At 38.0% G+C, this 13,540-nt stretch overlaps 1 protein-coding gene across 2 annotated transcripts in view; it reads left to right on the forward strand.

Moving 5' to 3' along the window:
* Positions 1–13,540, forward strand: part of PIP4K2A (phosphatidylinositol-5-phosphate 4-kinase type 2 alpha) — a 95,492-nt gene that overhangs the window by 68,895 nt on the left and 13,057 nt on the right. Inside the window, exons 5-6 of one of the 2 annotated variants that reach the window (XM_015853300.2) lie at positions 8,338–8,484; positions 11,240–11,278. In XM_015853300.2, coding sequence (XP_015708786.1) covers positions 8,338–8,484; positions 11,240–11,278 — 186 coding nt within the window. The remainder of the gene's footprint in view (positions 1–8,337; positions 8,485–11,239; positions 11,279–13,540) is intronic. The other variant, XM_015853301.2, reaches the window with a different exon arrangement.

The raw sequence follows: 13,540 nt of genomic DNA on the forward strand, positions 1-13,540 counted from the left end.
TTATTTCCAACATCATAAAAACAATCTGTTAAAAGTATGGATTATTTCTAATTGGAATGTCGCCAGTCACAGGAAGAGGGACTTTTTAAACCAATATCCCAAGGGGAAGAACCCAAACCCAGGGTTTTTTAATTTTTTGGGATTAAAAGGGGGGTTCAAAAAAAAAAACAAAATATTTAGTAAAATAAGTTTTTCCTCCTTAGATTGTCGCTGTTTTATCCCACTCCCTTTTTCCCCCTCCTTTCCGGGCCCCGGGAGGGGGGCCCACGGGGTGGCTTCCCCTGTCACGGGCATAGGTAAATCTAAGTAACCCGTGACACAAAGCAGTCATCTCATTTCAGGAATCCATGAAGACAGAACATCAGAGCCCATAGTAGGGAGCTTACTAGTAGCAATGATTTGCAAGGTACCTGTGGCAGTCATCTTATTTGCCTTTGTGCTGGTATCTATGTAAGAATGGAAGCATGTGCTCAGGTAGCGTTAGAAACATCTTACACATTATTATGGTAGTAACTTAAATAGATTTGAGACTGATACCTTTGAGCCTCCAAAAGATTCATAAAGATGAGACTGCTATTTCTCTTTGTCTCTGAACTTGAGAGCACTTTACAAATGCCAAGAACTCAAGTACAGAAACAGTTTAATAATTGGACTTTTAATGAAATAAATTAATTTCAGTGTCTTCAATAACATGCTGTTAAAAGAATAAAATTGTTCTAATTAATTAAAGAAAATCTAAATTAAATCCTACTGACTGTGGTGACACAGCTGATAACATGTCCTGTGTTTTGCTGCTGGTAATTGAATGCTTAGTATGTTAAGTACAGCAGCTGGTCCTCGCATTTCTCTAGATATTTTTCAGACAAGGAAAGCATATCTTATTATGCTAGACAAAGTCTAGAGAACCCACTGTCCTGAAGAGCAGGTCTTTAAATAATTCTCTTTGCGAAGTCATCGCACGGAGGTTGCCCTTAGGCTACACTTGTACTAGCAAACCATTCAATGCCAGGTATCATCCATTGATACTTACTTGATCTTAACAGTTTAATGTTCCCTACTGTGGTTTTCCTTTGAGCCTACTAGCAGCCTCCCAAACAATTCTGGGCAATTAACTTAGGTCAGTTACTGTTCCTACTTTGCAGCTGGAACACGGGCTTCCTGACTTAGAGAAGAGTTTAGTCATTTGGATGTGTGTTCTTTGGTTCCAGTTAGAACCTCTTCCAGATCACAGTCCAACAGATGGGTATGGATGTACCTCCGTGGTTCCATCTGATGGCAAGACTGTTCAGATACTGCACTGAATACTCTAGTGGAAATCTTTGTCAAAACAGGTTGTCCTGGTTTTAGTTTTATTTTGGCATATTCTCTCTCAGTAATAAAGATGCGTACTTCTTATTTACATACGTAGCTTACTGCCCACTATCTTCCTGAATTGTAATAGTTGCTGCAGCTGATGAGGCTATTTGCAATCATATACAGAAGTACCGCATTTTCAGGGAAAGATCTGCTCATTAGTTTTCCCCCAGTTTCACTGCACTGATTGCCAGCAGCATTCTTCACATGAGAAAATCTGTGACCCAGTTAAATTAACTGGGTCCAAATGTGAGTGCGTCTGACTAATTTGGGACTTCAGTGTCATGCCCTTATTCAGTGCCCTGTGTCAGACTGCTCCTAGGGCAAACCCATGTTTGGAAGGCTCGGCTTTCCAAGGACAGGAGCATACAGACATGTTCAGACCCAGTTACGTAGTACAGGGATCCTGCTGGGAGGAATAATCTTTGTCAGGCAGATGAAGACCAGGGAGGTGATTCATGTGAATTTTAAAATAATGCTTCTCCCTTGACAGAGATCTGGTATCCCCAAAGGACCTAACACTGGGTCCTCTGTCCATTCTGAAGAGTAACTTTTAAATGCTTGGAGTCTTGCACCCTCTTTCATCTGTCCAGGAAGGCAGTAATTATTTTTCAGTTACTTCTGCCATGATGATGGGCAAAATCTGTACTATTTATGACAGATCGTCTCTTTTCTCTTTCTCAGACTTTGTTGGGCTTTTTTTTCTCTACTCATCTCACATTTATTCCACAGGCTGAAACACTGAACTAGTTTCATTTAAACCATAATATTTACTCACCAGTGTTCTTACTCACGCTAACAGCTTCAAGCTGATGGAATCATTCTAGACCTTGAAAGTCTCTCTCTCCTCCTCCTCCTCATCCTTGCTGAGGACCAAACAAACCTTATCAAGTATTTTCCCAGTCTGCCTGAGTTTCTCAGCAATACATACAAGAGGGGTAGCTATCTTTAAGCAAAGAAGACCAGGCGTCTGAGAGCTGCTGGGTTCAGCCGAGAAATGAAGCAGGACAGTTTTCCCATGAACGTTTCTGAAATCCAGCTCCAAGTAACAGTGATTTTTTGTGAGTCACCAAAAGATTAGACACATTGACTGCCACCAGAACATAGACATAAGGGTTTGTTTGTGTTTCTTTTTAATCAGAAATTGGATATGTAGAGTGCATAAACCTATATTTTTCTGTCCTTTCCCTCTGTCTGTCTGAAATTGTTCTTTAGAGCTATGAGGAACTGAGGTTATAGTTACACAATCTATATGCTTAAGTACTTCCAAAAGGAGCTGGAATTGTGTACAGCACGCTAAGTCTAAAAATATCAAGTATGGAATGCCTAAACCAAAATTACGTAGGTTGCTTTGAAATAAATGTCTCCTATTTATTTCTACGGCAACTACAATAACACTATTTGATAAAGCAAATTCTCTACTACAAAATGCTATTTTGCAGCAAGAGCCTGCATGCCACGCTCATGAAAATCTGCACCACTGGAAGTGACCCACTGTCATCACTGCTGAAAGCAGCACCCATGGCCTCCCTGTGCTTACGTCCACTGTTTTGTCTCCATAACCTTTCAGCAGGCATTGATTAATGTCAATGGGTTCAATTTTTTCCACATGGAGGAATTCAATTCCACACCTTTGCTTCATATGCACTTCCATGTCAGACAGCATTCTGTCAGACTGCCCCTCTGCTGCCATCTGTCACACAGCAACAGAATGTAAAAGGATATTGCTGGGAAGGTTCCACCTCTACATACAGTACAACCAGCATCTGCTTGTGATGTCACAAAATAGGAGGCATTATTTTCAGAGCAATCCTCTTATAATGGTCATGACTGCACAGCTTAGAGAAACTGGGCTATTTTCAGGAGGCAGATGGTTGGTAACTTAAGAGTGAAAATAAAACAAGTCAGTTTGACTGAGTTATTAGCTTTCTGTTTTCCAGGTAGAGGTGCTCTCGTAACGTTGGGTGGGATGTTTCAAAATTAGTCAAGTTACGTGGCTCCCAGGTTATTGTATTGTTACTACTTTTTAATATATTTTTTTTAATGATCAGTAGTAAAAATGAAGTTATCGAATTCCAAGCCTAAGGCTACATACAGGAGATGTGTAAATAACTAAAACTGTATCAAGTTTGGAGGAATACCAGGAGAAGTTACTATAGAAACAGCGTACAAGTATATATAGCAATTCCAGCTTCAAACTGTTGAACTGTAAGTCGCAGTTCTGACAGTTGTAAATGGTAGTTACTATCCAAAACTGTGAATTAGACTCTGTTTATCCCATCCAACATGATGCTTGGTTTTTTGTTAGTGGCATTCAGACCTACAGACTCAGACAGATGGTGAACACTTAAGTCTCAACACTGACTCTTTCTGTCAGCTCATCAGATAGGTCTGAAGCCTGCAGTACCAAATAAGAATACTAGAGCTTGTTATTTTTTTCTTGCAAATCTGAAAGAAAAATAAAATAATCCAGGGGAAAAGTAAGCAACTGAGCATAGCACTCCTGGCCTAAACAAATGGGGGGAGAAAGCCTTCTTCCACACTTAATGTTGCAAAACCTGCTGTCATTTATAAAGACTACAAAGTCCAGGTCCAGCTTTCTATCTACACTTAAAAACTAAGAACCACCTGCATTTCTAAGTGCTGTGGTAGATGCAGGCATGTGTGACACATGGGGCTCTGCTGTAAGTTTCTATGCTGGGCAGTTTCTACTACTGCAGTATTTTTGGTACGTAGTATGAAATACTGCTTTTAGTCACATTTGGTTTGAGCTGCTTATAGTAGTGATATATTAGCAGTTATTGGCAGGACTCTTGTAGCTGTTCTTCAGGAACCATTCAGCTGAACATCATTTACTTATCAAACATGCTAGAAGCATTTAATATGCTCAAAAGGACAACATTGAAATACTGAAAAAATCACTGTTTATTGTCCCTACCTACTTTCAGAAGTAGTACAACAGTTTAAAACTGTGTGAGTTAATAAAGCATATTAATGTTAAACACTTAAATAGTACTTGGGAGGAAAAGGGACTATTCACTTGAAATGCCTTCAAACCTACTGCTGTTTTGGTTTAAATCTGTACTCAGATCCCAAAAACATGGATCAGAAAACTGGAGTTAAGAGCCTTGAGATTGTTCAAGGGGAGCTCAGTGGAGTCTTTTGAGATGAGTGCATTGCCAGGATTTCAGTCTATAAGGAGCAGTTATACCCTCTATCTTCCTTAAGTATTTTAATTTCAGTATACGTTCTAGCTACGTTTATATGTTTCCTTTGGATATATTGCCCCATGCAAAAATTCTGTGGAGTAATTTACATAAAACACAGAATATGCTAACATTAATATTTTACAAACTACAAATATTGCCATGGGCAGAAATCAGTGCCAGCTGACCAACAATCTATGAGATGTTCCAGTTTCTGAACGGAACAAGAATTGTTGCCCTTCTCAGAGAGCTAAACTTGCTTCAGAGATGAAATCGATGTAAATCGATGTAACAGTGCAATCCTGCGCCCTCTGAGAATAGATGAAAGATGGGATGGGTTATTTTTAAAAATAAAATGAAAATAACTTGAGTTTCTCGTTAAAAAACAAGGAAAAATTGGGAAGACATCCCAAGGCAAGTGAACAAGAAGGAACTGTGAGTGTACAAGCTTCCAAGTATAAATCTAATCACAAGTGTAGATATACTGCAGGTTTCTAGAGGGGGCTGCCAACTGCACATCCCTTCCTTACACAGGTAATAAATGCAGAACTGCTACCCGTTGCACTGCCTGCCTGTCTCTATGGCAACTGACAGAAGTGGTGAATAGCAGATGCAGCATGCTGGTAAAGGGGAGAAACTGACCATTTTCTGCAGGCAGGAAACAGAGGACTGATCTGAACTGGATGAGAAGAAAGGATGAAACAAGCTAAAAAGGAAAAAGAGGATCATGAAGGAGAAAACAAAAGCAGCACAAATATGACTGTAGCTTTTGTAGAGGAAAAACTGTGAAAGAAACAGGAAGAAAAGCAAAAGGAAAAATCACAGGCAATAAATGTAAGAAGTGTGAATAGTACCAAGAGAAAATGGTACAGAAGCTGAAGAATAGCACAAGGTTATTCAATGGGAGGTAGGAAAAAATGCAATAATCGTAAATGGATGGAAAATCATTACTGCAGCTAAATGCAGTTTTGTCCTAAATATGATGACAGCCACATAGGCTGAAGTCTGTCCCAGAGAAGGGGGCAGGAACTAAGTGTCCAGGAATTTGCACTGAAGAAAGCTTATATTAAGCCAGTGTCATCCTAAAGCAGAGCTTTAAGGTTGTGTCATTCTCCATCCATTTCATTGTTTGGGTTATCTGTGGCAAGGGTTTTCATTTTCCTCCCTGTTTCTTCCTGAGTTACTCTGTGTATGCCACAGAAAGAAGAGGAAGGATAGGTGAAAAGGCAGAGCAAGGCAGTATCATATTCTGTTATTTAAATGAAAACATTCAAGAAAGGATGCATTGCGTGTAACTGTGACCCTGACTCTCTAGGTGACCCAGTGTGGTAAGAGAGAAGATTTATGGGAGATTTGCTAAGAAGCAGAGATGGGGAAAGCCCTTCTGCTGTCTCCTTGTGTGAATAAGATGAAAATTGGTTAACATGGGTATTAGATGGAATTTAACCTGTGCAAGTGGGACAGACCACCATGGACTGGAATTGTTACTGGAAAACGTGTTGAAAAACTTCATGGAATGATGAGAAATTTCATTAGCTAGATATTTAACTACACAGAATGGCAAAATGAATTTGGCTGCAGTATTGAGGCCTAGATTTCACCAGCAACTACTTCTTACATATTTAGTATATCTATAATTCTGCCACTGATGATGTTCGGGGCAATTCCAGAAGACACGGGAAGCCCAATGACTCATCTGATCATAGCATTATCGAGAATGATGTTCCTGGTAGCAGATAAACAGCCTAGATAATCACATCCAGTGATCATGTTCAGATTATGTTGCACTTGGAGGAACTAGTCTTCATTAATGTTAAACTCATTCCACAAATTATCTTCTAGGAGAAAAGCTAAATGCAAAAACAGGGGAATTTTACCCTGTGTTTCTTCAAAACTAGCCAGAAATGGCAGAGAATATTTACCAATACAGTTGTATGCACTTTGTTATCTTATAGTCACCCCGATGGCTTACTAACATTACCAAGAAGAGGAAGCTAAGAGTCATATTTTTCATGTAAAATGAGATAGTGTAGGTTTTGTTCTTATTAAGGAATCTTGAGGCCATATTTATACAAAGAATAATGAGAATAAAAGGTCATAAAGAATTTCTTATTTTCAGCTTTAAGCATGGGGTTCAGGATTGCTCAGAAAATTGCATATTTGAAAACTGTGCTGCTCGGCTGATAGAATGTGTCAACATGCTGACGATACTTTATTTTGTTAATGGTAATATTGTCCTCATGCTGTGCAGAAAAATGAAAATTGGCGGAATTAATAAGAAAAAATGATAGGGTGTTTATTTTAGCACTCTTTAAAAATGGATTTTGTTACTTTGTATAAGGACCTGTAAATGCATTAGCGAAGTGTTACAGGTTTATTTAGCAAGGCTGCTTGATAGAATTATTTTAATGCTCTTTTTAGAAGGAATTAACATAAAGGACTGGAAGTCTTTTCTTCCACTGAAATTTAGCGGTCCCGTTAAGCATGTACCAGCTTATTTTCTAGCCTCACTTTTATTCCAGCTGTGACTGGGAAACTTTAGGAAACCATTCCTAAAAAGCACCTTGAGGTGACTGTGGTGGATTTGTTTTATCATCATTACAGAAACTAATCATTGTATAGAAGAAATCATTCAATGAATGTTGTTATGAGAACAACCTTTAGCACCTTCTAAAACGTTAGAAAGACATCAGCCTTTAGGATACGTGCCAAATGCTTGATATTTATAACCTTGTAAGCAGTGCAGCCTGAATAACAGGGATTACTGTTTTAAATACGTTTTCTGTAACCTTCACATTAAGTGTTGTAATTTCTCTTTATGATCAGATCTTCAGAAGGAATTACTGGTGGGCAAAATGAGCTGTGTATCCAGTACGCAGTCCTGTGGTCAGAAAGCCTTTAATTCAACAACTCTACTTCACCAATTGTTAAAAACAGAAATGTTCTCAGATGCAGGATGATCTTCATGGACTTAGTACTGAAATTGCCTTTGTGGCCATCAGGCTCCTTTGCATTTGGGGGTGTGAGCTTACAGTGCTAGACTGCAGCATCTGTGGCTTATATATGGGTTGTAACCTCCAATAAAGCTGTTAGGCAGACAGAAAATGTTGCTATAACCTAAACTGTTAAAGCCTGAATTGCAGGTGTGTCCAAGTTGTTAGTCTAAACTTTATTCTATTCACAGCCAGTAGTTTCAAGCTTTGTTCACTTTGGTTCTTGCCAGAGGGTTGTTTTTAGGGTGCGTCCTTAGGGAAATGAAATTAATCTGAAATTGAAGAAAGGTCCTTGTATGTCATTGCTCAGCTCTGAGCAGCAAAGTGCTGGGGCACAGTTGGTAGCAAATAATACCTGTTGCTGGTGACAGCGCCATAAGTGGTTGACACTTATCCACATTGAGAGTGGAGGAACAGATGAAATAAGGGATAACAGAGTATAAAATACAGTAGTGTGATGTTTGGAAAACTGTTTCTGTTTGTTATTTTATGCCAGTACCAAATATGCATGAGGTGCGCTTTTGGACCACAACAGGGGGCTGGTCTGTCACACAGAGCCAGCTCTCACAGTGACATCGTCTGTAGAAGTGACAAGTTAAGCAGCTGACAGTTCTATTTTTTAAACATTGACCTGAATGCAGGGCTTTGTCTCCACCCAAATATATGTTTGATAAACAGATTGATAAACCAGTTGTTTCTGGTTGTTTCGTCTTTTAAGATGTGTAAATACATATTTATATCCTGTATATCCATCCTCATTCTTGTTTTTTCTTTTGCTTCTGCAGTTTATTGTGGAGTGTCATGGGAACACGCTTCTCCCCCAGTTCTTGGGCATGTACCGGCTCACTGTCGATGGAGTTGAAATATATATGATTGTTACAAGGAATGTGTTCAGCCATCGTTTATCTGTGTATAGAAAATATGATTTAAAGGTGAGAAATAACTGCAGATGAAACAACTGAAAAAGTAGCTGAAAATCTTCAATATAAATGCTAGATTCTGCTGTTGATTGAAGATTGCTCAAAGTTTTAATGAATTTAAACCTGAGCTGTGTAGTAATCATGATTAGCTGGTGTACTTCTGCATCTAAGCTTGGCAAAGCTGGACTACAGATTTATCTGTATTGTGAATGTTTTAAATTGAGTGATTTTACCAAAGATACTTGTTATGTATAACTAATGGCTAAGGGTGAAACACATCACACAAGTAAGATAAGAATTCTGCTCACTGTAGGCTTTTCTCAACATTGTGGAAGGCCGCAGCTGACTGTCCAGAGGACTTAGATAAAATGACTTCATGAGGTCATTATTTAAACCAATAAAATGCTACTATAAAGTACATCGCTTCTACAGAAGCTTCATATTTCCTACTGCATTTTAAAAATAGCTCTGAGAAAGAAGAGAATTGCTCTTAAAATGCAGAATTTCTTTTGTTTTTATCATAAGGTGTGTTTTAGTTTTGTTCTAAAATGTAATTTGGCTGATATTTAATGTTCAGCACTTAGAATAAAGGCTTGAAATACATTCATAGTCTTTCTACATAAGGGATTGTTTTTATTTCCTCCATAAAATCTCCCTTAGAAACCTATTCATTCTAATGCATTTAACTTCTGTGTTGAATCACTACGTGCATCTGCATACTTATTTTAAGATATTTATTTAGCTCTTATTAAGAGGTTTGTAATGCTACATATTGCAGCAGCCATTCCTAGTTTTTTAGCTAGAAACTGAACCTGATGTGAGAACTGATTTCCTGATTGTTGACTTAATAGTTTTCAGTATTTGCCAGAGCTTACAGAAAGAAGATGTTTCTAATTCTGTTTTTGCTCTTCTTTGAATTTACCCTCTCAGAGTTAAGCTGCTTTTCATTTGAAATAACCCAGTTGATGCATGATGTGACTAGTGGAGGGGCAGAAAGCAACTATTCAACCATAGGCTGCCTTTTTTTAGAGTATTTTCTCCGGAAGTGCCACTAAGAATGAGTGACCAATCCCATACCTGAATGGGTAATGAGTAACTTCCAAAAATTAGAGAGAACTACTTGTGTTTTAGAGCATCATAATGACCATACGCATTAAAAGAGGGACAGAAGTACAACAGCAAAAATCAAATTGCGTATAATACATTCTTACTGTTGATCTAAGCAGCACTGCACTTGCTGCTGCTTACCTCTGTGAATACTTCTGTATACTGTTTGGTTTGTCCAGATAGGCAAAATTGCCTTAAAGATAAACTTCCCTGGCAATTTAAATTCAGCATCAATGTCATATTATTACTGAAAATTACCTCCCCCCAGCATATTTGTAACGACACTGCAAGGATTATAAATAGGTGTTTTTTTCTTCATTTCATTGATACAGCATCTGCAGTTACAGGTTCAGACTCCTTTTTTGTGGGTATTTCTGACACCAGCTTAGACAAAAGTCTCCACTACAGATCAACGTAGGATTTCAAAGTTATTTTCCTGTCCACCGAGACTTAAGAAAAAGATTACTTCAGTGATAAATTTCTCAACCTCCAAATTTTTTACTATTGCAAATGTTTTTTTCCTCATTTGGTTTTCTGCTGATCGTTGTCCAGACCCAATAGTCCTGGAGGGTGGTAGAGCAAAGAATACACTATAAGTAATTCAGTAAACTAAAATATTGTAGACTTTTGTTGAAATTCTTTATCAGCTAAAGATATACTGAAATGAAATTTCTGCTTGCTGGACTATACATAATACTGAGGGTCTGCTGTCCATTTGTCTTTTCTCTTTGTTCTTTCTACGTTTTCTCTGCAAACAACAAAATATGATATAAAAATGTGTGGTTGTGAATCCTCACATTCTTTAAACTAGTGTAAACCCTCTCGAGTACTTCTTTACCCTTCCAACAAGAGAGAGTTGATGTCCCAGTCTTTCAATATCCAGTGCTTACCACGTTATTGTAATGAAGGTGTAATTATGGGTGCTATTTATTGCAGTGCTGTTACCTGATAAACTCTGGGTACTTAAAGGCATAGGGTCCTGCATCAAGAAATTTGTTAAGAAATATGTACAGCCCTTTTTTTGCCACCTCCAGCTTATTCAGAAAGTGCCACATTATGTACTAGTTCCAGTTGTTTAAAAATGAAGTATCTTAAAATATCCACTGTGCCATTGGCAAACGCTGTAAATCTTTTGGATCCACTGTTGATCTCATCTCTTCTTTTGACTTTGTGCTGCTGTGAGGTACATTGTTCTTGTTTGTACTTTGTGATCTTTTTAAAATAGATTTGTGTGTCTTATGTTGTGTGACATCCTTTTAAAATGTGTATTACGTGTGCCCAAGTTATATAGAGTAGGCTGTCCCACAAGGGTACTGTGGGACAAGTAGGCTGTACATCTAAATTGTCACAGACAGGTCAGAAGTCTGCCAAGCCAACTGAACTTCCAAGGTTGTCTCAGAATTAGGATGAGACATGAGGAAGCAACCCCCATCAGTCATAGAGGCAATAGATAGAGAGCGTTTGAGGATTTAATCCATCCTTCTTCTCACATGATACATCTTCTTCAAGTTATGGCAGAAGTTTTAAGACATTCTACCTCCTGTATCACCTTCTTAATTTCGGAAGGATGCAGTTCATCCACTTTTTGACCTGTTATCGTAAAGTTTTCAAATTAGTTTCTGACATATGCACATTTTTAGATCCATTTTTTCTGTTTCAGGGCTCTACTGTGGCTCGAGAAGCCAGTGACAAAGAAAAGGTATGGTGCATTTCTGTTTACTTTTCAGTTATCTAAACTGCTAGCTAGTGTCAGGACAAGCATAATCAGTGCTGTTCTGCCCCCTTTCTTTGTTTTCTGTCATATTCTCCCTCTTGAGTTCTACCTTATTCCGTCCTTTATCTTTCCTCTATTTACTGCAGACCTTTGACTGTTGGTTTGCATTGGTGTTGAAAGTCCAGAGGTAAGTGAGCCACTCGTCTGCCTCCTCCTTTTCCTTTTTTCTCTTCTCTTCTTAGTTTCTTCAGGGCCTGCCCTGTTGTAGGAAAACATCAGGAACTTCATTCTCTTCCTGCTTCTTCATCTTCTTTTTCTTGCTCTTTAATATAAAGATTTATAGATACAGATTTATGGAACTATGTGATGGGGCGCTACTCTATTGTAAATGTAAAAGTGAATCAAACCTTGAATTATGATAACCATTGGTTATGTAAAGGTTGTTCAAACGAGGCGACAGCTGACAGGCATGGACATACATAGATGTAATGAGAGTGAGCAGCCTCCTTCAAATTCTATAGATGGAACTTTGCTCTTAAAGCAAGTTGGTCACTTTGTTTGTCTCCATCTGCAACTTGTGTTCATTTGGAAAACTGAACATTCTCAAATTGTTCTGTGAGGTTCCAGTGAAATTCAGTGGCACTTAAGGTTTGTCTGAAGATTCTGCAGATAACTGACAGCGGGACATAGTCTCCATTCTGTAAGACTTCTTAGATCTCCAAATTTTGAATGGTCTAGGAACTTGTGACACTAGTTTTCCTAAGTTTCCCATAATTCTTCTGAATTACGCTGTTGCATAAGATCATTCAGCAGTTTGCTTAAAAGACTTCATTTTGTTTTGTCCCCAAATTCCATTCCTATCACTTGTTTTTATCCTAAGCATTAATCATACCATACCAGCCTCTTTAACTCTTCTGTGAATCACACAGCCGCGGTAAGGGGCGTAAAATAGCTGCCAGCGATGCATTTCCAGCTGCAAGAAAAACTCTATGTGCTGAGTTTTTCCACTTCTTCTTAAGGCATGGCTGAGCACTTAAAATTCTTCCAGTGGTGTGCAGCTAAGATGTCACAGATGTCACTTACCATTGCAGTAATCTGCATTAGCTTTTCTTTTTCTGTTTTGGGCCCTTAAGATCATTTCTTGAATGGTCTTCATTCTTTTCTTGCAGTCTGTTTAGTAGCACAGCTCTAGTGCTTTTAGAACATGGATGTTAACTCTTCAGGTTTCTTGCAAGTGATATCCAGTGTCACTGAAAGCCTCTGCTGGTAGTGCTGAAATTATCCGATAGAAATGAGGAGCACAAATTACTTGGATGTGACTGCTTCAGTACTATTACAATAGTAATGCTTGGAATAATAGTATGTTTTATTAATACTACACGTTTAGCTCTGAAAGAGATGATACTATGCAGATATTTGGTGCTTATGTTTCGAGGAGTTTTAGGAATATGTCTCAAAATAATAATAGATAAATCATGATATACTGATTATATATAGCTATTAACTATATATCTAATTACTATATAATTAGTGCAAACCTAAAAAAATCACTAAATTAGTGATTAGTTCTCAGACAAGTCCATGGCAAAATTGCTATTGAAATTGATTATAGTTGATCTGTAACAAGGCTGTATAACTATATAGAAAACTTATTCTCCATGTATAAAACATGAAATTTTAACTTCAGCAAGACCAATGATAAAATTCCTATGAACTTCTGTATGTCTGGAGCCTCCCCTTTCATTTTGTGTATTTATATGAAAGCTATGTAAAAATTGCTCCCCAAGATTCTCCTTCCAATCTTCTAAGTTTCACACATTGTAGTCTTTTCAAATGCATTTGATTTCTCAGAGACAGAACTACATGAAGTGTATTGAGCTGTATGCAGACAGTCTTTGGCTGCTAGAACAGACTCTTACTACTCATAATTCAGCAAAGAGGTGGTAAACTACCACTCAGAACAAACATTTCTAAGCAGGAGAATGAACTGGGTAGACTGGTAGCTTCATAGAGGGAACAACATTATACAAGCTCTTTAAGAATCTAGCAAGGAAAAATTGATATATTGCTTATTACATGCTTTCTGTATGCATTTTGAAATCTGTTTTTTTGGTCTGGAAAGGGTCAGAATACACAAGTATCTTCATTGTAGGTATTTGGAACTCCTGCAATAGGAATTGATTTCCTTACATAAACTACTTTTAAAGAACTGCTCTTATGCTTAGATGTGTTTGTGTATGAACAGAC

The sequence above is a fragment of the Coturnix japonica genome, chromosome 2, assembly GCF_001577835.2.
Source record: "Coturnix japonica isolate 7356 chromosome 2, Coturnix japonica 2.1, whole genome shotgun sequence".
In the NCBI taxonomy this organism is placed as follows: Eukaryota; Metazoa; Chordata; class Aves; order Galliformes; family Phasianidae; genus Coturnix; species Coturnix japonica.